This window comes from Sus scrofa, chromosome 8, assembly GCF_054392235.1.
Source record: "Sus scrofa isolate SSC_HxYL_T2T_F1_AM1 chromosome 8, Sscrofa_HxYL_maternal_Yorkshire_Landrace_v2.0, whole genome shotgun sequence".
Classification (NCBI taxonomy): Eukaryota; Metazoa; Chordata; class Mammalia; order Artiodactyla; family Suidae; genus Sus; species Sus scrofa.
This window is the reverse complement of record NC_139390.1, coordinates 138,472,011-138,498,438: the sequence shown is the minus strand read 5'-3', so window position 1 is coordinate 138,498,438 and position 26,428 is coordinate 138,472,011. Positions and strand designations below refer to the sequence as shown.

Sequence of the window (26,428 nt, the reverse complement as noted above, 5' to 3'; positions counted from 1 at the left end):
AAGAGGAGACCCGTGTTCCCTCGTGGCACAGGAGGTTAAGGATTTGGTCTTGTCACTGCAGCGGTTTGAGTTGCTACTATGGCTTGGGTTCAAACCCTGGCCCAGGAACTTCTGTCATGGACGAACCCAAAGCAAATTAATTAATTAAAAAAGAGAGAGAGGAGACCTATTTAGGTAGTGATGGGATGGAAGAGTAGGGAGTAGACATACAAAGGGAAGCCGTAGGAAGAAAGGAGGCAGAGCGTTTGCGGACGGTGGGGCACAAATGAGCACAGAAGAAGTGATTGAAAGCCTACAGGAATGCAAAGGAGAAGACGCCATCTGCGCCTGTGACAGTTACCCAGGCATTTATGATTTAGTTACAACTCTATGTGTATTCAGGAGTTCCCGTCATGGTGCAGTGGTTAACGAATCCGACCGGGAACCATGAGGTTGCAGGTTCGATCCCTGCCCTTGCTTAGTGGGTTAAGGATCCGGTGTTGCCGTGAGCTGTGGTGTAGGTTGCAGACGCGGCTTGGATCCTGCATTGCTGTGACTCTGGCGTGGGCCGGTGGCTGCAGCTCTGATTAGACCCCTAGCCTGGGAACCTCCATATGCCGCGGGAGCAGCCCAAGAAATGGCAAAAAGACAAAAAAAAAAAAAAAGCAACTCTGTGTGTATTCAGATCCAACTATATTTGTCAAGGTTTTTTGAGGTTTTTTTTTGGGGGGGGGGTCTTTTTAGGGCCACACTTGTGGCATATGGAGGTTCCCAGGCTAAGGGTCAAATCAGAGTTACCTGCCAGCCTACACCACAGCCACTGCAACGCCAGATCCCAGCCGTGTCTGCAACCTCTGCCACAGCTCACGGCAGTGCTGGATCCTTAACCCACCGGGTGAGGCCAGGGATCGAACCTGTGTCCTTATGGATACTCGTCAAATTCGTTTCCACTAAGCCACAACAGGAACTCCTTTTTTTTTTTTTTTTTTTTTTTTTTTTTTCCCTATCGTATCATCCAGAATAACTAGAGGAGCAAGACCTGCTCTTGGCTTATTTCTTCTTTTTTCTTATGTCAAAACACAGTTTAGCCTTCTGATAACATTAGCTTCAGCCTTGAATGAGCAAATAGGAGTCAAAAGTATATCTGACTTTTACTGATTTATGTAGCTTGAAGAACTGGATAGAAAATAAAAATCAGTAATGTTAGCATATAAAGGGGTGAAATAAATTCATAGTCCAGAATCAGACAGAAAGTAGTTAGGATGTCAATCAAAAGCAGACATGAATATTTGGTAAGCATTTTCTATTTGTGTCACAAACTTACTGTACTGTCACTGTAGTAGCGTATTTGAACATTTTTTGTCTCTTTAGTAACCCACCTTCCCCTCGACCCCCGGATGTAACTCCTGGGCAGAATTGTCAACCTCAGTCGGAGTCTGCGTCCACTGATGCAATGGATAAACATCATATAGGTCACCATTCTGGACCAACCAGACAAGAAAGCCTGACGTCTTTGAAAAATGACTTGGAAAACCACCTGGAAGACTTTGAGCTGGTGAGTTATTATTGCCTTTGTACGAGTAAATCCCGTATTTTCTCTAGTAATCTGTAGTTGCCCACAGTTTCCCTTGAGGGAAACGGCTGTCTTTTGGATCAGCCTCATATCTGTCCAGGAAGTAGATAACATGTCTGGTATGTTTTTCTGCTAAGAATTAGTAGAAAAGGCAAAAAGACCCGGGAACAAATCCTCACTCTCCCACCGACTTGCTGCAATTTGGCAGATGGCTGTGGACAATCACTTAATTCTGAGTCTTGGTAGGTTTCTTTCTTTCTTTTTTTTTTTTTTTTTGCCACGCCTGCGGCGTGCAGACGTTTCCAGACCAGGAATCCAACCTGAACCACAGCAGGGACAATGCTGGATTCTTAACCACTAGGCCACCAGGGAACTCCTGAGTCTTAGCAGTTTTAGCTATAAAATGGGGCTAGTAACTTCATGGTATTGGGTAAGGATTGAGTGAAATAACATATGTAGAGCACCTCCTGCAGGACCTGCCGTTTCCCAAGTTCTGACAAGTTCCCTTTTTCGTTTGTAATCACACTTGAATGTAATTTTGTTCTCTTCCACACTTTTTGGTGGATGTCTACATGGAATCTTTTTCATCATACTACTAGCCCTATAACTTCTAAACCTACAAGTTTGTTTTGGAAGTCTAGTTTCCAAGAATAATATTCTTACACTGATTGAAAGTCACCCTTTTTCAATACTATTTTTATTGTCTAAGTAATTAGTATTTATTGTAGGAAAGTTAGAAAACAAAGAAAAAGATTAAAAGCACCTATAGTCTCACCACCCAAAGACCATTCATATTTTGGAGTTAATCTTTCCACATAGTTCGTTTCCCTGTTATTCTGTGTGTGTGTGTGTGAGAGAGAGAGAGAGAGATCTGCATCTTCAGTTTTACTCTCAGCAGTAGAATGAAAACCGTCTTTGAATGACTCTCTTAGAAATCTGTCATCACTCCTGTAACTGTAAGCAACCTTAGGTCACAGTAGAAATCTTAAGAATTATATTTTTTTACAGAAATACATCGAGTTGTGGTGTTTAATCACCCAGACTTCATGTTTTTGCCACCCCAAAAAACTTTCTTTTGTTACTCTTGGCGTGGATGTTTGTCCTGGTTGGTTCTGAAAACACAGAAATGAAGCATGAGCAAGTTTGGTGTCAGCTGTCGCTAGATCCATGTAGCATTTATATGGGCGGGGGGCACCTTCTGTCCAGAGTTGGGTACACCTGGCTGCTTCACTTGGGCAAGTTAGGGAACCTTTTAAGGTCTAGTTTCCTCCTCTGTCAATCAATGCAGCTGATGGTTCTTTCTCTTTGCCTACACAGCAAAGTAGACGCCCCAGAAGAGTTAACTGTTTTCTCCCTTTAGGAGGTAGAGCTCCTCATCACCCTCATCAAATCTGAAAAAGGAAGCCTGGGTTTCACAGTAACCAAAGGCAGTCAGAGTGTCGGTTGTTACGTTCATGACGTCATTCAGGATCCAGCCAAAAGTGATGGACGGCTAAAGCCTGGGGACCGGCTCATAAAGGTGAGACATTCAGCAGAGCGTATTTGTGCAAATGTGTCCAGGGATCACGCCAGGGCTGAAGAGGGAAACGCAAGAAGATTGAGTTAATAGATAGACACTGTTTCTCTGTTTGGTTTACGTTTTCTTTCTCTACCTCTTAGAAGTAAAAGGCCTTTATGTAATTAATAGTTTGGAAGATGCTTAATCTCAGTTAAGGCATTAAGCCATCTTGGGTCTCAGGCGCAGAAAGTTTTTTTTAATTTTTATTGAAATATAGTTGATCTACAGTGTTGTGCACAAAGTTTCTGAAATTGGCGTTCCCGTCATGGCTCAGTGGTTAACAAACCCAACTAGTATCCATGAGGATGCAGGTTTGATCCCTGGCCTTACTCAGTGGGTCAAGGATCTGGGGTTGCCACGAGCTGTGGTGTAGGTCCAGACACAGCTCAGATCCCACGTGGCTGTGGCTGTGGTGTAGGCTGGAGGCTGCAGTTCCAGTTCAACCCCTAGCCTGGGAACCTCCATGTGCCATGGGCATAGCCCTAAAAGGACAAAAAGGCCAAAGAAAAAAAAGTTTCTGAAATTGCCGTAAGAATAAATCTTCTATATTAGCAAAATAATGCCATTTGTTAGGTGTTTTACATTATTATTTCATTTATAGCTACTTAGTAATCGTGCTCATGATTCCCACACAGTAGAGGGAATTACCAGCAAACTAGAGGCCCCTCTTTATTATGCATCTCCTATCAGCCAATATAAATTATCTAAAAAGGTAGGGAAATTACTCTCTTTTCTTGGCATCTTCTTGTGTTCCAGAAATTATCTTTGCCCCTTTCTCATTTCTGTAGGTTAATGATACAGACGTTACAAACATGACTCACACAGATGCAGTGAACCTACTCCGAGCTGCACCCAAGACAGTCAGATTGGTTCTTGGCCGAGTTCTAGAGCTACCCAGAATGCCGGTGCTGCCCCATTTGCTACCTGACATCACATTAGCCTGTGACAAAGAGGAGCTGGGTAATGCAGATGCAACCTTGTGCAGTGTGATTTTTCTTGGCTGGATTAGGAGTAAGTCCTCTTCAGACTAAGGAAATGTGTGTTCTGTTCCCTGAAGGTTTCTCCTTATCTGGAGGTCACGACAGCCTTCACCAGGTGGTATATGTTAGTGACATCAATCCGAAGTCAGTTGCCGCCACGGAAGGTCATCTCCAGCTCTTAGACATTATCCACTATGTGAACGGGGTCAGCACTCAAGGAATGACTCTGGAAGAAGTTAAGAGAGCATTGGACATGTCTGTTTCTTCAGTGGTGCTGAAAGCGACAAGGTACTGTGCAAGTGTTCGTGGCGGTTGTCTGCGTGGGCACAGACATTTTAGGGTGTTAAAAGATAGAAAGTTCTCTTGGAAGGATATTCCTGAGTTGGCAATGCACAGACTTAAACGGGCAGGGGTTAGTAAAGTTTGTGTGTTTGCTGCAGGACAGTCAGATGGCGGGGTCAGTTTCACAGCCTCACCCCTGCCTCCCCTACCGTGCAGAGCAGTCTTCCAACCAAAGTTTGGCACATCACCACGCTAAAGCATGGACCGTGTGCCGAGTGCCTTAGACTTCAGTTAAGGCCAGTTCTGACGAGGCGAAGGGATAAGAATGTGTTGATTGGTCTAGGGCAGTCCTGGCCCATTGCCAGAGCTCGGACAAGGTCAGTGTCACCTGAACCTCAGGTACAGCCATTGAGGCACAGACTGTCACATCCACTACACTCAGGACCACTTCACGTTACACGAAATGCTCGTGGCAAGTTCTCTTTCACTTACTAATGAAAAGAAATGTATTAGTTTCCTACTGCTATCCAATTACTGTAAGTTTAGTGGCTTAAAACAACACAAGTTTGTTGTCTTACTGTTCTGGAAGTCAGAAATACGAAATGGTCTCTTTGGGCTAAAATCAAGGTGTTGGCGGGGCCTCATCCCTCCTGTAGGCGCCAGGAGAAAATCCGCTTCCTTGCCTTTTCCACCTCCTACCAACTGCCTGTGCACCTTGCCTCATAGCCCAACTCCATCTTCAAAGCCAGCAGTCACAGCACTCTTTGCCTTTGTCTTCACGTCTTTTTTTTTTTTTTCCTTCACTTTGGTCTTTTTGGAGGCCACATTCACAGCACATGAAGGTTCCCAGGCTAGGGGTCCAATCGGAGCTGCAACTGCCAGCCTACACCACAGCCACAGCAACACGGGATCCAAGCCACATCTGCAACCCACACCACAGCTCATGGCAACACTGGATCCTTCACCCACTGAGCGAGACCAGGGATCAAACCCTCCACCTCATAGATGCTAGTTGGGTTCGCTAACTGCTGAAGCACAGTGGGAACTCCTCCTCACGTCTTTCTGACTCTGACATTCATACCCCCTGTTTCACTTATAAGGACCCCCATGATGACAATGAGCCCAGCCAGATGATCGAGGGTAATCTCGTCATTTCTAGATCCTTAATCACTCACATCTGCAAAATACCTTTTGCCATGCAAGGTAATGATTTGAAGGTTCTAAGGATTAGAATTAGACATCTTTCAGGGTCATTGCTCTGCCTGCCACATGTGCATGAACACAGGCTTTCTAGAGTTCCTGAAAACTTCACATCTGTATCTGAAATACCCGGTGAGTTTTAGTATGTCTTCCAAAATATAGGAACTGTTAATTAAACCATTTGATCATAAACCTATTTTTCCTTGTGAGCCTTGGAAGTTAGATTGAATATTTTTTCCCTTGAGTGTAGTCCATGACCTGTTTCTCCCAATATTTCTATAACTTGGGGAGTTCCTGTCGTGACTCAGTGGTTAATGAATCCGATTAGGAGCCATGAGGTTGTGGGTTTGATCCCTGGCCTTACTCAGTGGGTTAAGGATCCGGCACTGCTGTGAGCTGTGGCGTAGGTCGCAGATGCGGCTTGGATCCTGTGTTGCTGTGGCTGTGGTGTGGGCTGCTAGCTACAGCTCTGATTAGACCCCTAGTGTGGGAACCTCCATATGCTGCAGGTACGACCCTAGAAAAGACTAAAAAAAAAAAAAAAAAAAAAAAAAAGACAAAAAATATATATATATTTCTGTGACTTGGATTGGCATACAGTTATTTTCATAGGAGTAATTGAATGCTAATTAGCGGATGTGGAAAGTGTTCAGACAACCTGGAGGAAAGTGTTTTTGTGAAAATTACCATCTCTGCTAACGACAGATCTCATTGAATATTTTGCCTCCACATCACTGGAGCACCCTTTGCTCTCAGCCTCAAATCCCTTTCTTTTGTCTTTCTGCCTTTATCTTTGCTGAAGTCGTCAAAGATACAGTAATAGTAGCCACCATCATTTTCCCCTTCATTCTTCTTTCAGCTCGCTCTCCACTGTTGTTTATGTCTGCCGTCTTTAAGGTCCATGGGGTTAGAGCTCTCCTGTGGCGCAGCGGGTTAAGGACCCAGCGTTGTCACGGCAGCAGCGTGAGTCTCTGCTGTGGCATGGATTCGATCCCCAGCCCCAGAATTTTCACATGCTGCCAGCTCAGCCAAAAAATAAATAAGGTCCACGGGGTATCAGTAAAGGAGCAGTGTATTTTTGTGAGAATTATCTACCAAGAACTGTAGTGTCTGTAATTTTATTTTAGAAGCTAGTAAACGAGCCAGTTACTGTTTTGTGAATGCTGGTAGAAGATATGACAACTCCTGGGTCAGGGACAAAAGACTGTATCACTGAAGCCAGAGAAGCAGCGTGAGCGTGGTGTTGGTTTCAGTTCCTGTATCTCCTAAGTCCCGTGGAGATGACGTATGGGCCTGGTGGGTTTCTGAACATGCAGTGGGTTGGAGCACAGGAGAAGAGCAGGGTAAGAAAGCTTGCTTTTTGTTGGGAGGAAGAGGTTACAGAATCCAAGCTTATTCAGCACAAACATAACCTTGAGAATTAGCCCAGATAAAAAGTGGCCAGGGCCTTGAATTTCCGGCGTACCTTGCAAGCACACACAGAGATGCTTAGTACCCACGGCTGACGGCCCCTCCCAGTCTTGTACACCTTAGGCAACCTCCCTTTTCTTTCACGCATTAGCAACAATAAAATCGCATACAGGAGTTCCCGTCGTGGCACAGTGGTTAACGAATCCGACTAGGAACCATGAGGTTGCGGGTTCGGTCCCTGCCCTTGCTCAGTGGGTTAATGATCTGGCGTTGCCGTGAGCTGTGGTGTAGGTCGCAGACGCGGCTCGGATCCCGCGTTGCTGTGGCTCTGGCGTAGGCCGGTGGCTGCAGCTCCGATTAGACCCCTAGCCTGGGAACCTCCATATGCTGCGGGAGCAGCCCAAGAAATAGCAACAACAACAACAACAACAACAACAACAAAAGACAAAAAAAAAATCGCATACAGATCCTCTTCCAGTGTGCTGTCTTTTGACTGTTGTTCGTATTGGGTGGCACTGTTCTTCTTATAATCTTTTGAATATATACATTTTATATATTTTATCTAAGTTTTTTACTTTAGATAATTTAAAAGAAACATATCAAGGGCTTTAGTAATGTAAAACTTAGTGATTTCTATGATTTTTTTCATTTTTTAAAGTTTTCTTGAAGTGGAGTTCCCATGTGGCTCAGTGGTTAACAAATCCGACTAGGAACCATGAGGTTGCGGGTTCAATTCCTGGCCTCGCTCAGTGGATTAAGGATGGGGTGTTGCTGTGAGCTGTGGTGTAGGCCGGCGGCTACAGCTCCCATTCGACTCTTTACCTGGAAACCTCCATATGCCTCAGGTGCAGCCCTAGGGGAAAAAAAAAAAAGACAAGAAGAAAAATAAAACTCCCAAGGCTGAATAGTTAACAGATGGTTTGAAGGATATTTAAGCAAATATCTTAAATAATTTGCAGTTGCATTTTCTGTTGTTGTTTTTTTTCTTTACAACACAGAGATGGTCATCCAGTGGTTCCCAGTTCTAAAAGGTCTGCTGTTTCAGCTCCAGCGTCAGTTAAAGCCAATGGTAAGGAGACTCTCATTTTATGGCACAGGTACTTACGGAGAGGTAACTATTTTTTTCCCAAAAGCAAGTTTGGATACTGTCACTAAAATGTTTTTATTGCCCTTTCAGACTGTTTTATAGGGTCTAAGTGAAAAAAATTGCACTTACATCGCTAAAATTCAGTGTATAGTAGAAAATACTAGATAACTCTTAGGTTATCAGGCAGTAGTATCTAAATACCAGAATAGCTGAAAGAAATCTGACAGTTGCCGTGGTGGTTTGGTCATCTTCTCAGAGCTAAAGCGTGTCCATCTCCTCCTCTGTTCTCATCTTGAGTGCCTTAGGAGCCCTTCCTGCTGCCCTCGGAGTTCTGGTTCACATTAGAGGCAGACTATCTCACAGAACAATCAGAGCATTTTTCTAGTGTCCTCTGGGAAGTCTCCTATTTGTAACTTTCAAGGCTGTGGAGAGTAGCTGTGCCCTGCCCCCCCCCTTGTAGAAAATGCCCAGTAATCTGTCTTTATGGGATCCTCATTCTTTATAAGTTCTAAAAATCATACCATTTTCAATAATAAGAACTCTTTCTCCCGTCGTGGCGCAGTGGTTAACGAATCCGACTAGGAACCATCAGGTTGCCGGTTCGATCCCTGGCCTTGCACAGTGGGTTAAGGATCCGGCGTTGCCGTGAGCTGTGGTGTAGGTTGCAGACTCGGCTTAGATCCCACGTTGCTGTGGCTCTGGCGTCGGCTGGTGGCCACAGCTCCAATTCGACCCCTAGCCTGGGAACCTCCATATGCCACAGGAAGCGGCTCTAGAAAAGGCAAAAAGACCAAAAAATAAAAATAATAATAATAATAATAATAGGAACTCTTTCATAATGATGAAGATGTAAAATGGTACCACCATTTTGGAAATTTGACAGCTTCTCAAAAACATAAACCCATGCCTACCGTATGATCCAGCCATTCCACTCTTACTTGTTTACATAAGACCAAAAAAATGTACATATATAATATATATATTTTTAATATATATATAATATAATGTGGATCTTCTTTCGTGATATATATATCCATATACAGAAACTTGCAGGAATGAATTTTTTCTTTTTTGTCCTTTTAGGGCCTCACCCGCAGCATATGGAACTTCCCAGGCTAGGGGTCAAATCAGAGCTACATCTGCCGGCCTACACCACAGCCAGAGCAACGCCAGATCCAAGCCGAGACTGTGACTACACCACAGCTCACGGCAACACTGGATCCTTTAACCCACTGATCGAGGTCAGGGATCGAAACCACATCCCAGATTCTAGTCGGGCTCATTACCACTGAGCCACAGCAGAACCTTCCTCATTTTTAATATACATATTGAATTTTTGTGCTGATGGCTAATAGTTAAAAATCATCATTTGGGTTTAGAAATATTCTGAAAGTCCTTTCCAGTTGTAGCCACACTTATTTTCCTGTATTAAATTGATAGTCTTTGTGAAATGAGATAAAGGGTTTCTTTCTTTCCTTAAAAAGTCCAGTGACTATAGTTTGGCACCTAAAGGTCTCTCCCATTTAGCTGGGAAAATCTGTATTCAGTATCTCACACTACAAGCATTCAGCCCAAACTGAGCTTTTATGCAGAGTGTTTTGTTTTAAGAAATTGGCTTTGTCCTTCGAGTAAACCCTTCTCGAACATTTCATGCTGTTTCTTAGTCAGTTTTAAATCACTTCGTGATATGACGTCTTTTAAAGTACTGGTAAAAATAAGAACTTGCACCGAAATGTGGGTCTTCTTTTGTGATTTTGTTGTCCCTCCTGTGGTTCTGAGTGGCTCAGCTTGTCTGTGTTCTTCCGTCAGGTCATCACGTTGTGGAGCCTTGTGGCAAACCTGCATTCACACCTCAGAATTCCTTCTCCAAGGTAAGCGAAAAGCCACCTTCGTCCACCTGCTTCTTCATCTAAATGACTAACTTGTTTGTATTTTGAACCAAACTGATTTCACAGTTAAGTATTTGCCTCTTTTAGATACACGTGTTGAGTTTAGATACATGTGCTCAGCAAACTAATAGGACTTAGGAACACACACAACACAAAGCCCACACACAAGTAACGCTACATCGTCAGACACACATTCAGCTCTCAAAGAGGCCGATTACATACAGAGATAGCTGTAGTGCTGGGCATTGTTAATTGATGCACAGTTGTTTGGGTTGTCTCTCAGATACGCAGAAGAGAAGAATGTTAATTAGGAATGGGAGAGCCTTGACCAGCAGTGACTCTCAGTGACAGATCTCTGCCCCTAGAGAGGCAAAACAGTGGTGGCCAAGGAATAGGCTTATTTGCTTTTTCAAAGACATAGAAAATGCTTTCCCATGTAATAGTATGAAAGAACCTAAGTGGTTTAAGATTAGCAAAGAGAAGTCTGGAGGTGATTTAACAAAGCTTTTTGGTTTTGGTTTTGGTTTTTATGGCCGCACCTGCAGCACGTGGGAGTTCCCAGGCCAGGGATTGAATCCAGGCTTCAGCCACAGCTTTGGCACAGCTTTGGCAATGCCAGATCCTTTAACCCACTCCGCCGGGCCAGGGATCAAACCTATGTCTCCCCAGCAACCCGAGCCACAGCAGTCAGATTCTTGACCCACTGTGCCACAGCAGAAACTCCAAAACTGTTTTAATACGTACATAACTAAATCCATTTCAGGCTTTTTATTTAAGACTACGCATGTGCTCAGTTGTTTGGCTAACATTTCGTTTTACTTTTTGTCATGTAAAGTATACACAGCTCACAGCTGGATCTTCATTTCATGGAATTGTTTTATCTCCCACTTACTCCAGGCGGGCTATTCTGAACCTCACTATGTGAATATCTTTCCATGTCAAATCCAGAGCTGAGGCATTTCCCTCCCAGCAATCTTATCAGCTCAGCAAGATTTCTGGACATGAGCTGGGTTTAGTATAGGGGGAGAAAATGAGTTTAGTGACCAGAAGCTCCCAACTTCTGTTCCTTTCATCTCACTGTGTTATCTTAAACTCGTGGCATGGTTTATTTATCATGTCTTGAAAAGATACTGCAACAGAATTATAAGCCAGAAATGATGGGACACAAAAATAAAAATTTGGCATCTATGTGTTCGTGGATAGAGATACAGCTGCCCTCACTGTTTTGTTCTGTTTATTCAGAAGATCTCCAATTTCACATAGCCGAAGCAACTGAATTTCCGTCTATTTCTAGTGCTAGTCATGCTACGTAGTGCTTATTTTCTTTGTAAGTATCGCCGTGTTGTTGAAAGAGAGAACATGGTTTCTGTTTAAATTAACATGAAACCCTAGAAATTAGAACTTTGGTTATTCATAGTTGCAGACATTTTTTTTTTTTTTTGGAATTAAAATCTTCCAGGAAGTCTTCTAAACAATATTCTGTCCTTGAGTACTAATGTCTGTGGTATCAATACCTCATGAAAAAGAGAGTTTTACAACCCATGGAAATTTTTTGACATTATGTAACCACTGTTAATGATGAAATAATTGCATTGCATCTGCTGTCTCTACTTTTTTTCTTAATAAAAAAGTAAAATCTTGGGAGTTCCCGTTGTGGCTCAGTGGTTAACAAATCCGACTAGGAACCATGAGGTTGTGGGTTCGATCCCTGGCCCTGCTCAGTGGGTTAAGGATCCGGCATTGCCGTGAGCTGTGGTGTGGGCTGCAGACACGGCTCAGATCCTGTGTTGCTGTGGCTCTGGTGTAGGCCAGGGGCTACAGCTCCAATTCAGCTCCCAGCCTGGGAACCCCCATATGCCTCAGGAAGCAGCCCAAGAAATGGCAAAAAGACACACACACACACAAAAAAAAAGTAAAATCTTTAGAGCAAAGTACCTTTTATTTGTGTAAAATAATTTATTCTAATCATTTAATTTTGCATTTTTGCCCAAATCATCTTTCTTTTAATAGGCTCTATGCCATGAAGTGCTTCACAATCAACCATCAGATTAAAAATTACATTCCAGAGTTCCTGCCATGGCTCAGGGGGTTAAGAATCCAACTGTAGCAGCTGGGATCGCTGCAGAGGCACAAGTTTGATCTCTGGCTTGGCATAGTGGTTTAAAGGACCCAGCACTGTGCCGGCGTAGGTCACAGCTGCAGCTTGGATTCAGTTCCTGACCCAGGAACTCCCATAGGCTACACATGCAGCCATTACCAAAAAAATTGTTTAAAGTTACATTCCATTCAGTAATTGCTTTATAGTTACGAATCCATTGTAACTATTTCTCTTAAACTGAGATTTAGACTAGATTTGAAAATCTTTATGGCTAACAGTGGATCGGGTTACTAAACTGAAGACTGTATAAAACTTCGCTAATAATCAGAGATTGGTTTTTTTCCCCTCTCCCTCAACCTCTAAGTTTGGTAGTCCTATTTAACTTTTCTAAAAAGTTTTGTAGCACACACTTCCCATAAAATATGAATTCAAAAGAAATTTTTAAGGAGTTCCCTTTGTGGCTCAGTGGTAGAGAACCTGACTAGTATCCATGAGGACGTGGGTTTGATCCCTGGCCTTGCTCTGTGGGTTGAGAATCTGGCATTGCCATGAGCTATGGTGTAGGTCGCAGATGCAGCTCGGATCCTGAGTGGCTGTGGCTGTAGCTCCCATTCGACCTCTAGCCTGGGAACCTTCATAGGCTGTGGGTGTGGTCCTAAAAAGACCCCCCCAAAAAAGAAATTTTTAAGTAGGAAATACTACATAATACACTTCTCTTTTGACAATTCAAAATTTATGTTAGTAAGCATTGTGAGAATTCTTGGGATAAAAATATTGATTTCATGTTGTTTAATCTCGTGTTTCCAGACATATTTGATGATGGAAAGTCCCATCACCCTTTGCACATTTAACTGCACTGGTGTTTCCCAGAAACACTGGTCCAGGGAGGGGAGATATAAAATGGATTTTGTACTGAGAAAGAAGAGGAGAAGGACATGGAGGGGCAACATGCAGTCCCTTCCTAATCCTGGAAGTTAGTAAAATACCAAACTAACGATTTGCTTTGGTTTTATACTCTAGGTTAATGGGGAAGAAATAATTGAAGTTTTGTACCCTGAAGGAAAATGCTCTGCCTGTCCGATGAAGGAATCCGCAAAGCTGATTCTGTCCAAAGGTAGTTTCCCAAATCAGAGATCCAGTTATTCTAAATGCCCTAATAATTCAGGTGATAAAGAAATATTGGCCGCCTTTCTTATTTGCCTTACAGCAATATTCCTGTAGCTTTAAAAGGAAAGACCGTTGTTCAGAGAAATAAAAGAACAGCATAAAATTACTGTCCCTAGCTGTATTATAATACAGATATCCAGTGTCCGTGGTCATGTCTAAGGCTGAAACTGTTTTTAGAAGATTGAAGAAACAGCTGTTTTATTTGATAATGTTTCTTGTGTTCTTTGAAGCAGCAATTCAAAGAACTACCTCATAAATGAGAAATTTTTTCTTGGGGTTGTTTGGGCTGCCCTATTTTATCCTTAATTTTTGTAACAGCTTCTTTAGTTTCTTTGATAATAAGTAGTTTGGGATTAATCTAGGGAATTAAGCATCAAATTATTAATGTCTCATGGAACCATGTCTCACAGACATTGATTTTGGTTTATTCACTTGCATTCGCGTGGTCTTCTGTTCGAGCAGCCACAGTCGTTCTAGGGCTCAAAGCACTTGGGTCCCGTTAGCTTCAGCTGCTTTTCCAGTCACAGCTGCCTTTTCAAGGAGATGCTCCGGATTTGGAAGACCTGGCGATTTATATTAGACACCTGGTCTCTTTCTCAAGTAAATATTTCTGAAAGTAAGTCCCCATGTAAATGACCGTTTTTCAAGAATCCGATGCGCAGGAAGATGATGCTTATGACGATCCTCAAGAGGCCGAAGTTATCCAGTCTCTGCTGGACGTTGTGGATGAGGAGGCTCAGAATCTGCTAAACCACAGTAATGCAGCCGGAGCCGCCTCCGCTCCAGGTAGTGAAGCAGAATGAGCGCCTGGATACTCTCAGGGAGGGTGAGAAAGCCGCTGCAGAGCAGTTTCATTCCTCTCGGCCTGTGTCTTTCCCAGGCGCGTTGAAAACCAACGAGAAGTTAGCTGAAGAGAGCGCAGAAGATACAGACGGTGATGGTTCACCTTTGCCGGAAGATTTTATGGAGGTAAGGCTAATACCTACGTAAACACTCCAGGGTGCTGTATCTTGTTGGAATTAGATATCTCCCTGTTTAAGCTTGCTTTCTCTGATGAGGCATTACCTCTCCCTACTTCTCAGTTTACCCTGTAAATATTAAAGATCATATCCCAATGGCTGGTTAGTAACTTCAGTAAGGATTAGAACTGATTTCCTGTGTTCATTTTGGAGAAAGAACTTGCCTTTAAATCATTTAACCTCTTCTGGTGAAGATTTCCGTTCAGGAAAAGAGTGCCCAAAAATGCGGGGGGGGGGGGTGTCTTCAGTATTATTACACCAAATAAACTTTGGGAATTCCAAGATTGCATTCCAGTTAATAGCTCCTAACCTGAGTAGATTTTTATCCTTGAATGCTTGCTCCCTCCTGCCCTTCATGGACCCTTGATTGGTCTTAATTACCATGGAAATGTCTCATTCTTTCAGTTATTCCAAGGCTTTTGCTGTGATAGCTCTGCAATTTCAGTTGAGACATGGTTTTTTTTTTGTTTTGTTTTGTTTTTGGTCTTTTTGCCATTTCTTGGGCCGCTCCTACGGCATATGGAGGTTCCCAGGCTAGGGGTCTAATTGGAGCTGTAGCCACTGGCCTACACCAGAGCCACAGCAACGCAGAATCCAAGCAGCGTCTGCAACCTACACCACAGCTCACGGCAACACCGGATCCTTAACCCACTGAGTGAGACCAGGGATCAAACCTGCAATCTCATGGTTCCTAGTCAGATTCGTTAACCACTGAGCCATGACAGGAACTCCAGTTGAGACATGTTTTAAAAGATGTGGACAGCTGTACAGGAATTAGTCTCGATATATATTATATAAACTTGTTAAAATCTTAAAAAAAAAACAACCCAAAAGTTGGAACCATCTGAGTTTATTGCTTATTTTACTGAAACTGCCTATGCCAATAACATTCAGTATTTATTACTGTATCTTTGTAACATGCGCTAATATCTGATGGGCAAGACCTACTTTTTATTCTACTTTTTCCAAGTCGACTTAGCTATTTATGGACTTTACTCCTCTCTATGAGTTTATCATGTTTCTTAAAATTTTTCAATTAAAATTTTGATTGGGTTTGTATTGAACTTACAGCTTAATTTGGGAAATTAATATTTTTTGTAATATTGAGTTATCTCACCCCAAAGCATAGAATGTCTTCTCATTTGTTCAGTTCTTCCTCTATGCCCTCTATTGCAGTTTTACTTTTTTTTTTGGGGGGGGGCACCCGGCGGGGGGCACCCTGTGTCATATGGAGCTCCTGGGCCAGGGATCAGATCCAGGCTACAGTTGCCACTCAAGTCACAGCTGTGGCAATGCCAGATCCTTAACGGACTGTGTCAGGCCAGGGATTGAACCTGTGTCCCAGGGCTCCTAAGACACACTGAGCTCGTTGTGATTGCCTTCTTTTTTTTTTTTTCTTTTTTTTTTGCAATTTTAAGGGCCGCACCTGTGACATACGGAAGGTCCCAGGCTAGGAGTCGAATTGGAGCTGTAGCTGTGGGCCTACACCACAGCCACAGCAGCAAGGGATCAAAGCCATGTCTGCCACCTGTGCTGCAACTCACAGCAACACCAGATCCTTAACTCACTGAGCAAGGTCAGAGATCGAACCTGCATCCTCATGGATGCTAGTCAGGTTCTTAACCCACTGAGCCACAATGGGAACTCCACCAAATTTGTTCTTAACTCTACAACTTTGAAAGTTTTATCATGTGACACAAGTTAAGCTTCTAATAACCATTGGTATTATAAAGAGTATAGGAATGTCCTTCTTAAAAGAAAGACTGTCCCTCTGATAGCTACTGTGCAACTCCTTATATTTGTCCCCTTGTCCCCTCTACACTTGACTACAAGTCCCCAAGCCCCCATCCCCCATCCGCAGTTTCATTTTCCAAAGTTTCAGTTGGAAAATATTAAATGGAAAATTCCAGAAATAAACAGTTCATAAGTTCTGGACTTGCCTGCCGTTCTCATTAGTGAGATGAAAGCTTGTGTCTCTCTCTCGGTCCCATCCATGACGTCGATCCATCCCTTTGTCCAGCGTATCTTCCCCGTTGGCCACTCTGTAGCCATCTTGGTTATCAGATCGACCGCTGGTACCGACGTGTTTGTGTTCAAGTAACCCTTGTTTTTCTTAATAATGACCCCGAAGTGCACGAGTAGTGATGCTGGCAATTCAGTATGTGCCAAAGAGCAGCCCCAAGGGCTTCAAGTGAAAACGTGGAAGTTCATAAAGAGGGAAAAAAAATCATATGCTGAGGTTAGTTGCTAAGATCTACAGTGAGAACAAATCTTCTGTGAAACTGTGAAAAAGGAAAAGGAAATGTGTGTTCGTTTTGCACTTGCACCTCACACCGTGCAGGTCATGGCCACAGTGCGTGAGACGGGGCCTAGTTAAGACAGAACAGGCGCTCCGTTTGCGAGTGGAAGACGTGAAGAGAAAACACGGCTCAGCACTGACTGTGGCTTCGGGTTTCACTGGAGGTCTGGGAATATCCCCCCCTCAGATAAGGAGGGGCCACTACTGTGCCTCCTAGTGAATGTCTGTGTCTTATTTATGAAAGAATGGATGCCAGGCATACACATAATGGTACATTATTATCTAAAATTTCAAAACTCTTCACTTAAGGAGTTCCTGTCGTGGCTCAGTGGAGACAAATCTGACTAGGATGCATGAGGTTGCAGGTTCAATTCCTGGCCTTGCTCAGTGGGTTAAGGATCCAGTGTTGCCTTGAGCTGTGGTGTAGGTCGCAGATGCGGCTCAGATCTGGCATCGCTGTGACTGTGTTATAGGCCAGCGGCTACAGCTCTGATTAACCCCTAGCCTGGGAATTTCCACATGCTGCAGGTGTGGCCCTAAAAAAAAAAAAAAAAAAAAAAACACTCTTCACTTAGCTGTTGTCGAACCTGTTTGACTCCAATTATTTTGAGAATAACAGTAAGAAGGGATGTCAGGGCTTCTGTCCCAAACTGGCTTATACCATCTAGTGGTCATTTTGGGAGACATGCAAATAAGTAAAGTTTCTTCCTCCCCAGAAGTTCCAGTTTTGCTCAAATAAATTGAAATTGATATCAGAGTAACTTAATTATACCTTCAACTCTACAAAAAGTTACAGTAAAAACATTTCCTGCTAAATGTTTACTCGGAATTCGGAGAAGCTTATAAAGAATTAGGGAATGCTAGGGGCTACACAGGGTATGGTTACTAAAGCTTCCTAGAGATTAGCATTTTAACGATTCTGATAGGTGAGATAGACTTTGCCTACTAAGGAGCTTCTCAGCAAAGGTACAGAGGTCTGGATCAGCCTGGAACATTCAGGGCACTGAGTCATTGCATATAGGGTATCTCATGATGTCTTGAAAGCTAAGGCTGAAGAGATGGACAGGAATGAGTTTGTGAAGTGACTCATAAGCCATGGCAAAGAAACAGTCTGTACTTTCATTCGGCACTGAGCACTATGAATTATGTAGCTGGTCTTGGGTATAAGAGATAGCGCCTCTACTCTTCAAGTTGCAGGATCTAGATTCTTTGAGCAGTAGGAATATAAATTAGCCTGCAGATGGGCTGGCCATGATGAAAATCTTAAATCTTCCCCTTGAGGCCATGCTACAGCTGTGTTCTCTTTCAAATAGCCTGCAATCTAGAAGAGAGACTGGCCCAAGCCTAAAGCATACGCAGGTGAACTTTGCAAAAAAGACTGAGAAATTGGTTAATACAAGGATCACTATAGGGAGTTCCCATTGTGGCTCAGTGGAAATGAATCTGACTAGCATCCATGAAGATGCAGGTTTGATCCCTGGCCTCACTCAGTGGGTTCAGGATCTGGCATTGCCATGAGCTGTGGTATAGGTTGGAGAAGTGGCTCGGATATGGCATTGCTGTGGCTGTGGTGTAGGCTGGCAGCTACAGTTCTGATTCTACCCCAGCCTGGGAACTTCCATATGCCACGGGTATGGCCCTGAAAATCCCCCCCCCCAAAAAAAATCACTATACTGTATTTCCAATTGAGCTTTATCTCACTATTTTAATGTTAATAATAGTACTTTACTCTTAGAAAAGGCCTTACACTTTGCGGAATGATTGCACACGTGGTAGGTTCCTAGACCAGGATTATGATGGGGAGTAAGACATCCAAGTGACTTTCCTTGGAAAAACGTTGTAAACCGGCCTACAGTTATCAACCTCTGAAAACAGTAAGGTCGAAGAAGCTTTGGCTTTTAGCTGTCAATGAATAAAAGCAATGTGCTTTTTTTCTTCCTCCATGTAAGTTCTCCTCTTCCCCCAAATAAATTGAAACTGATACCAAGGTGACTTCGTTATAGATACTTTTTAACGCTATAAAGTCTGTAAGTAAAAGATCAGATAAGCGGGCAAGTAAACATGTAATTACAAGTTGCGATAAGGTCTATGGAGTCTTGTTTTTTGGTTTGTTTTTTGTTTTTTAAGGGCTACCAAAGAGCATAGCCGAGGAAGACCTGCTTCTAGACAGGGTGGCTAGGAAACATCCTCAGAAGGAAAAGATTCTCAGATCAAGGAAGGTAAACGTGAAAACAGGGAAGGCAGTTTTGAAAAGCTAAATGAAAGGCCTGTCCGTTCGAAGCCTAGTTAGCGAAGGGGAGAGTAAAACCAGATGGATTGTAGAGGTAGACAGAGGCCAGATAATGCAGGGTCTTGAAAGGAATTTCCCGTTTAAGATAATTTGTCCTGGTGAAGATTGAAATGTAAGATTAACCGCATAAGAATGCAGCTTGCTATCTCCTTCTGATTGCAGCAAACTGCTTCTGCAGGTCTGGGGTCTCTGGGACACCACACTGGTTAAAGTGCAGGGTAATTGATCTCAGGTTCCCAGGAAGACACCTCTCACTTGGAAAATAAAAGGGCAAATGTGATACTGCTTATATTTGGAATCTAAAATATAATACAAGTAAATTTATTTACAAAACAGTAACAGAGAGTTCCTGTTAGGGCACAGTCTGACCAGGAACCATGAGGATGCAGGTTTGATCCCTGGCCTCACTCACTGGGTTAAGGATCCGGCATTGCGGTGACTGTGGTGTAGGCCGGCGGCTACAGCTCCGGTTCGACCCCTAACCTGGGAACCTCCATATGCTGCAGAGGTTAAAAAAAAAAAAAAAAAAAAAGTGTTAAAAATTTAAATAAAAGGGCAAGATGATTTAACACATTGTAAATTTTAGATTTTAAAATTGAAGTAGCATTTTTTATTACTCAATGAATTTTATTAGATTTATAGTTATACAATCATATCCCAATTTTTATAGCAAAATTTAAAAAAATAAAATAAAATTGAAGTAGTATAACAACATATGCCATGTATACACATCTAAATACTCATTGCTTTAGATTTTTGCTCTGCTTTTTCTTACCTCTATACATTCACATCCCTTATATAAGAAATGAAAAGCCAAGATGAGAGCGAGGGTGAGTAAGTGAAACCAGCAAAAAATCTTGGGCCACTGAGATGCCTCAGCCACAGTTTAGCGTGTGTTAATCGAACATCATGTATGTCTTTCCAACCTAAGGATGGACAATAACAGTGAATATAGGAAATGACAGAAAAGAAGTGAACTTTATATATAGGATGGATTTTTTTATATATATAATGTGCTGATTTAATTTTGATTTCTCTTTACTGTAGTCCATCAAAATGAATGGCTGTGAAGAATGTTGTGAAGAAAAGGTAAAAAGTGAAAGGTAAGAAAATAACTTTTCAAATGTTTATAACGATTTCATTCTTTTTTTAGAGGTGCTCTCAAAGGTCCATTTAGATGCTGCTTTTTAAATTAATGTATCTTTTCCAATAAAATGAGACTTGTTGACTAAATTACCGAACCATGGTTGACTATTAAGAATGTTTTCACAATAGTTTTATGAGGAGGTTCTAAGTGACTTGTGACAATGTGTTATAACATTGCTCAAAAAAAGCAGTGTTTCTCTTCACCATCAGAAAAAGTACAGGAAAAGTCTAGAAAGAAATGTGCCATCAAATGTGGTGGTAGTATCTTCTCCTGGCACAATTATAGGTAACTTATTTTTCTGTTTTTCTATTTTTCTATATTCACAAATTTTATCCTTTAATAAGAAAATAAACCAAAGAAGGTAAGAAACATTTTAAACCACCGCAAATGTTTTTCTTCTTGAAAAGTTTCTAATATAAAGTAAGACTTTGTAGCACTACACGACCTATCAGGAAGAGGATATATTGTTGGGCAACAAAGGGGTTGTACATGAATTTTGCTTCATATGAAGTGATAACCAAACATCTGAAGGAAGCTGCCTGCATTTTCCTGGAAAAGAAAATTGACAGAGAATTTTTTCACTAAGTTAGACAGGGGGTACATATTATTAATGTAGAAATGCATAGTTTTATACTTAAAAGATTGGCAAATATCTGGGCCAGATACCAATGATTATAAAACATAGGTGCTTTCTTGTTGGGTAGAGGAAGTGGAGGAAGGGTAAATTAATGTAATTTCTTCCAGGTGGCAGTTGAGACCACTGTTATCATAATAGATTTTATTAATATGTTACTGATTCTTAGATACACTTTTTAAAAAGGTTAACATCTCTGAAATCATGAAGGGTCACACAGTTACAGTCATCAATATTGTTTCTTTTGTTTGTTTGTTTTTGTTTTGTTTTTAGGGCCGCTTCCCGCGGCATATGGAGGTTCCCAGGCTAGGGGTCTAATCGGAGCTGAGGCCGCTGGCCTACACCAGAGCCACAGCAGCGCTGGATCTGAGCCGTGCCTGTGACCTACACCACAGCTCACGGCAATGCCGGATCCTTAACCCACTGAGCAAGGCCAGGAATCGAACCTGCAACCTCATGGTTCCTAGTCGTTAATCACTGCACCACGACTGAAACTCCCAATATTGTTTCTTTATTGGAATTCCCATTGTGGCTCAGCAGGATAAGAACCAGATACAGTCTCCAGGAGGATGCAGGTTCAATCCCTGGCCCTGCTCAGTAGGTTAAGGATTCTATGTTGCCAAAAGCTGTGGCATAAGGTCACAGATACAGCTTGGATCCAGCCTTGCTTTGGCCGTGGTTTAGGCCTCAGCTGCAGCTTTGATTCAACCCCTAGCCTGGGAATTTCCATATGCCACAGGCAGAGCCTTAAAAAAAAAAAAAAAGATAAAAATTATTTCTTTCTTAATGTAAAGAAAGTAAGGGAGTTTCCTAGTGGCTCAGTGGGTAAAAGATCCAGCATTGCCACTCATGTGGTTTGGGTTACTGGTGTGGCACAGGTTTAGTCCCTGGCCTGGGAACTTCCGCAGGTGGAGGGCAAAGCCGAAAAAAAAAGTATACGTGTATCTTACAATGATGGGTGTCATAAGTTCAAAGAACTGTGTTGTGGTACATTCCCTGGCAATTTTATTTCTAAGAATTGGTCCCACTACCATCTGTATACAAAGAAATTTCTATAGGAACAATCATTGCAATGTTGTTTATAGTAGTAAAAATCCATGATAGACACAAAATAAAGTAGGGTATACTCATACAATGAAATAGTAGGCAGCTATTGAAAAGAATGAGAGGAGTTCCCGTTGTGGCGCAGTGGTTAACGAACTCGACTAGGAACCACGAGGTTGCGGGTTCCATCCCTGCCCTTGCTCAGTGGGTTAACGATCCGGCGTTGCCATGAGCTGTGGTGTAGGTTGCAGACGCGGCTCGGATCCCACCTTGCTGTGGCCCTGGTGTGGGCTGGTGGCTATAGCTCCGCTTTGACCCCTAGCCTGGGAACCTCCATATGCCGCGGGAGCGGCCCAAGAAATTGCAAAAAAAAAAAAGAAAGAAAGAAAGAAAAAAGAATGAGAAAGAAGAGAATGAATACCTGATGGAAGATCTCCAAAACATGTCTGTCCAGACAAAGTGTACCTACCAGAAGACCAAAAAGACCTTTTGGATGCCGAACTTGCAAATGACATGTTAATTGTGATGTACAGTGAGTTGGAGCAGAGGAAAATATTCACCATAAAAGCAGCATAATTGCTGCCTGTTATGTTTTGGGAGCATTAGTATATGTCTTGCTTTAATGGTATATGCTGATGTCATCACACAAATATACTCAGCTTTATTCCCCTGAATATAAGAAAGTGAAAAAATGTGTTCAGGCCTTGGTATTATCCTTTTTCATCTCCTCTCATCACTAAACATTATTCTCCCACCAGGTGTCTCTTTTCTAGCGACCCGTCTTACCAGGGAAATGGCATCTGCTGTGCACCCCTAGAAAAATGAGAGCTTGTACTGCGTTTTTTGCATTAAATGAGTGCCCAGGTACTGGAGTGTCCTTCTAGCCCCAGTTGTAGCAAAAGGCTGAAGTCCCTCAGAGGGGCTTCTGGAACTAAGAGTCGTCATACTGCCACTCGTAGGCAGAGCCGCGCAGTTGCAGTCCTTCATCCTTAGGAAGTGTGGAAACAAACCACCACCTTCTCCATCTCCAGAAGGACCCCGTCCCTGTAAGACTCAGCGGACAAAATTGAACCTATATGAAACAATTCTGTACCTTGGTTTAGTCTACATCTACCAATAAATTTTAAGAATTGTGGATTTGGCTTTTTTAAATCAGATAATCTTTTTTTTTTTTTTTTTGGCTTTTGTTTTTTTTATGGCCACACCCACAGCATATGGAGGTTCCCAGGCTAGGGGTCTAGTCGGAGCTGCAGCTGCTGCCTTACGCCACAGCCACAGCCACATCAGATCCGAGAGCCATGTCTGCGACCTACACCACAGCTCACAGCAACGCCGGATCCTTAACCCACTGAGCGAGGCCAGGGATCAAACCCAGCAACCTCCTGGTTCCTAGTCCATGACGGGAACTCCAGATAATCTGTTTTTAAATGCCGTAATAATTACAGTGGAAATATGTGGTTGAAGGACATAATATTTAAATTTATTTTGGAGATCAAACTGAAGAAAATATTATAAATGTATTTTGTCATAGATTAATTGAAAAGTCAGAAGAGAAGAAGACTGACGACGATGAAATAACGTGGGGAAGTGATGAACTGCCAATAGAAGCAGCAGACCACAGCGATTCCAATAAAGGCAAGAAATGTATTAGCAACTTCTAAAATCAGAAAAAAATGAGTGTTTGAAAATTCTAGTTTGCAGAATATATGGCTATGTTATTTCACCTTATGTCTGCATTATTAGGTTCCATTCATAAAGTTAAATCACATAGCAAACATCAACATTCATTTATACAACCAGGTATTTGCATGGTTGAGCTAAAATTCTCAGAGACTTGGAGTAAAATGTGTAAATATGTAAACACTAAATGGAAACACAGTCATAATTTTTCCATCTTGGAATAAGAAATTGAGCACATTATTTATAGCAAAATTGGGAGAACAGTTCAAATATAGGAAATTATTTGCTTTGAACCTCAGTCTCTCTTTTTTTTTTTTTTTTTTTTGGTCTTTTTAGGGCTGCACCTGCAGTATATGGAGGTTCCCAGGCTAAGGGTCTAGTCAGAGCTGTAGCCGCCAGCCTACACCGCAGCTCATGGCAACGCCAGATCCTTAACCCACTGAGCAAAGCCAGGGATCAAACCCGCAACTTCATGGTTCCTAGTCTGATTTGTTTCCACAGCGCCACGACAGGAGCTCCAGTGAACCTCAGTCTCATTTTTAAGACGAAGAGTCACTTCTCTGTCCTCACTCTTAACTGCCTCTCTTTTATACTGAGTCAGTAGAGAAACAGAATTCTATCCAGTGTTTCACTTCTCTTTTTTCTTATAAGGAAATGTTATACTAATGCAATGAAAGAAAGTAGTGTTGTGATTTGAAGTCTTAGTTGATGAAAGAAAGTAAAGAAGTCAATCAAATGAACACCTTGTTTGACTGAGGTAGACTGTTGATGCCGGTGACAGTGCTCTTATCAAATTCTGTAGCCCAGGCTCAGCTCTCCAGCCTCTGAGCTCCTGTTGCATTCACACTCAGTTCTCTAAATTTTTCGCACAACTGAATTCTGTATACACAACTAGCCTTCCTCCCAGAAGGACCTTAAGCTTCTCAAGCGCCCCCCACAGTGCCCAGCATCGCTGCTGCCTGCATAGTAGCTCCATCATCAGAATGTGCTGATAGGCTGGTCGACGTAATTAAAGCTACACTAGTGCAGACTATAGCAAGAAGTCTCTCCTACTTTTTTTCCAGGATAACAGTTGCCTTCTTTTATCAGCATTTTCTGTAGATAGAGCAGGTACTAAATTAAACACATATCTCTTCTCAGACATATCTGATATCCCTTGTTTGAAAAACTTCTGAAGACCCTAAGGATTTCGTTTGCATGGAGAAAACTGTCAAATGCCAGAGATAGTGGCACTGGTACCAAGGGTGGGTGGAGGGGAGAAAGTCTTTTCTCCATGTGCTTGGAAGCTAATTTAAATGCAGAGTGAAAACAGGACTTAAAACATTTTCATGAAGTCAACAGTGCCATTGGAGCAAAAAGAAACAATTTAAACACCTTTAGAAACCCCTTTAGTACATTGCAAAACAACTATAATATAAAAAGAAGAAAAGAAACTAAATGTAATTGAGAGTGAAGAGACTTAAGAACAGTCGCTGTGGTGTTCAGTTGGGTAGGAGTTCCCAGAAGGTTAGGAGCCCAACACAGTGTCCATGAGGATGCGGGTTCAGTCCCTGGCCTTGCTCATTGGGTTTAAGGATCCGGTATTGCCATGGCTGTGGCATAAGCCGGCAGCTGCAGACCCCAAGCCCGAGTACTTTGATATGCCGCAGATGCGGCTGTAAAAAGAAGAAAAAAAAAAGGATTGTAAGGGCCTTGCTATAGCCAGGGTTTTTTGGGGGGTTTTTTTGTTTTTGTTTTTTTGTTTTGTTTTGTTTTGTTTTTTTGGTCTTTGTGACATTTCTAGGGCTGCTCCCGCAGCATATGGAGGTTCCCAGGCTAGGGGTCCAATCGGAAGTGTAGCCGCCAGCCTGCACCACAGCCACAGCAATGCCAGATCCCAGCCACGTCTGCAACCTACACCACAGCTCACGGCAACGCCAGATCCTTAACCCACTGAGCAAGGCCAGGGATCGAACCTGCAACCTCATGGTTCCTAGTCGGATTCATCAACCACTGAGCCACGACGGGAACTCCTAGCCAGGGTTTTTCTGTGCCATTGTAGTTGTATGCTTACCTCTTAATTCTACTGTCTTGTTAATTCAAAGACTCACTTTTGTAATAAGAAAAAAAAGATGAAGTAAGAATAGGGTAAACGTAGTTCTCTCATTGGCTAAATCAGTTCTAGGGGAGATTTTCTCCTTTTAATCAATTGCCGTCTTCTTGTTAGATCATTCCTTCCTGACAGACGAGGAGCTCACCGCGCTGCCCATCGTCAAAGTGCTTCCCTCCGGTAAATACGCTGGTACTGAGTTGAAGTCAGTGATTCGAATGTTACGGGGTTTACTAGATCAAGGAATTCCATCTAAGGAGCTGGAGGTAAGAGGTTTCTGACAATGGTTTTTTTTCCTCAAAGCGTTGTGCAAGATTAGGAGAAATTTTGAAAATGCCTATTACAACTTTATTTCCAACTATAAAAGCACCGTCTCGTTATTTCTAGCAGTAAATTAATTTTTCTAATGAGAAGGCTAGTAGTATGGATTTCAAGGGATCTCTTTAGCCACTTTGGAGCTTGCTAAATCTCCCTAAAGATTAACCTCATACGTAAGGATAAAGAGCTTTGTTTTTTTTTTAAGTGAAGTAACAATTTCCAGCCATCCACTAAACTTCATAATTAATACACTATAGATGTGATTCATCATTAGCAACAGCTTTTCATTTAATACAGCTCCACGGATGTGCCCCCCCCCCCAGCCCCCATTCAAAGCAGCAGTGGTTCAGAGGCCTGGCTCCTCTGGTCTTTCTCCATCCGTTATTTACCGCGAGGCCAGAGAGTAACATGGCCTCATGGTGGTTTGGGGTCCACTCTGCCCATCTTCCTCCAACCATCTGCTAACCTCCTACTTCCTAGGCTTTCCACAGCCCCTGAAGTGAAAGGAGATGGCTTCTACGGAGAACTTCTCTAATGTGCTAGATGCTTTGTATTTAATGCACAGAGTATTGAAATCCCCACTCTACAGATTTGGAAACAAGCTTACAATAGTTAGGGTATACTCTTCCTCTCCATTTTGCATAAATGATTTCTTCTTCTTTGAGGTTTTAAGTTTAAATCTTTC

At 42.4% G+C, this 26,428-nt stretch overlaps 1 protein-coding gene across 38 annotated transcripts in view; it reads left to right on the top strand.

Moving 5' to 3' along the window:
• Positions 1-26,428, top strand: part of PTPN13 (protein tyrosine phosphatase non-receptor type 13) — a 216,182-nt gene that overhangs the window by 177,011 nt on the left and 12,743 nt on the right. For 28 of the 38 annotated variants that reach the window (XM_084973535.1, XM_084973534.1, XM_084973531.1 and 25 more), the window contains 12 exons: positions 1,351-1,534; positions 2,913-3,071; positions 3,899-4,070; positions 4,168-4,378; positions 7,981-8,051; positions 9,879-9,940; positions 13,077-13,170; positions 13,872-14,009; positions 14,104-14,192; positions 19,879-19,934; positions 23,188-23,291; positions 25,543-25,691. In XM_084973535.1, coding sequence (XP_084829661.1) covers positions 1,351-1,534; positions 2,913-3,071; positions 3,899-4,070; positions 4,168-4,378; positions 7,981-8,051; positions 9,879-9,940; positions 13,077-13,170; positions 13,872-14,009; positions 14,104-14,192; positions 19,879-19,934; positions 23,188-23,291; positions 25,543-25,691 — 1,489 coding nt within the window. Of the gene's footprint in view, positions 1-1,350; positions 1,535-2,912; positions 3,072-3,898; positions 4,071-4,167; positions 4,379-7,980; positions 8,052-9,878; positions 9,941-13,076; positions 13,171-13,685; positions 14,010-14,103; positions 14,193-19,878; positions 19,935-23,187; positions 23,292-25,542; positions 25,692-26,428 lie in introns of all 38 variants that reach the window. The other 10 variants (XR_014813441.1, XR_014813440.1, XR_014813438.1 and 7 more) reach the window with 1 other exon arrangement.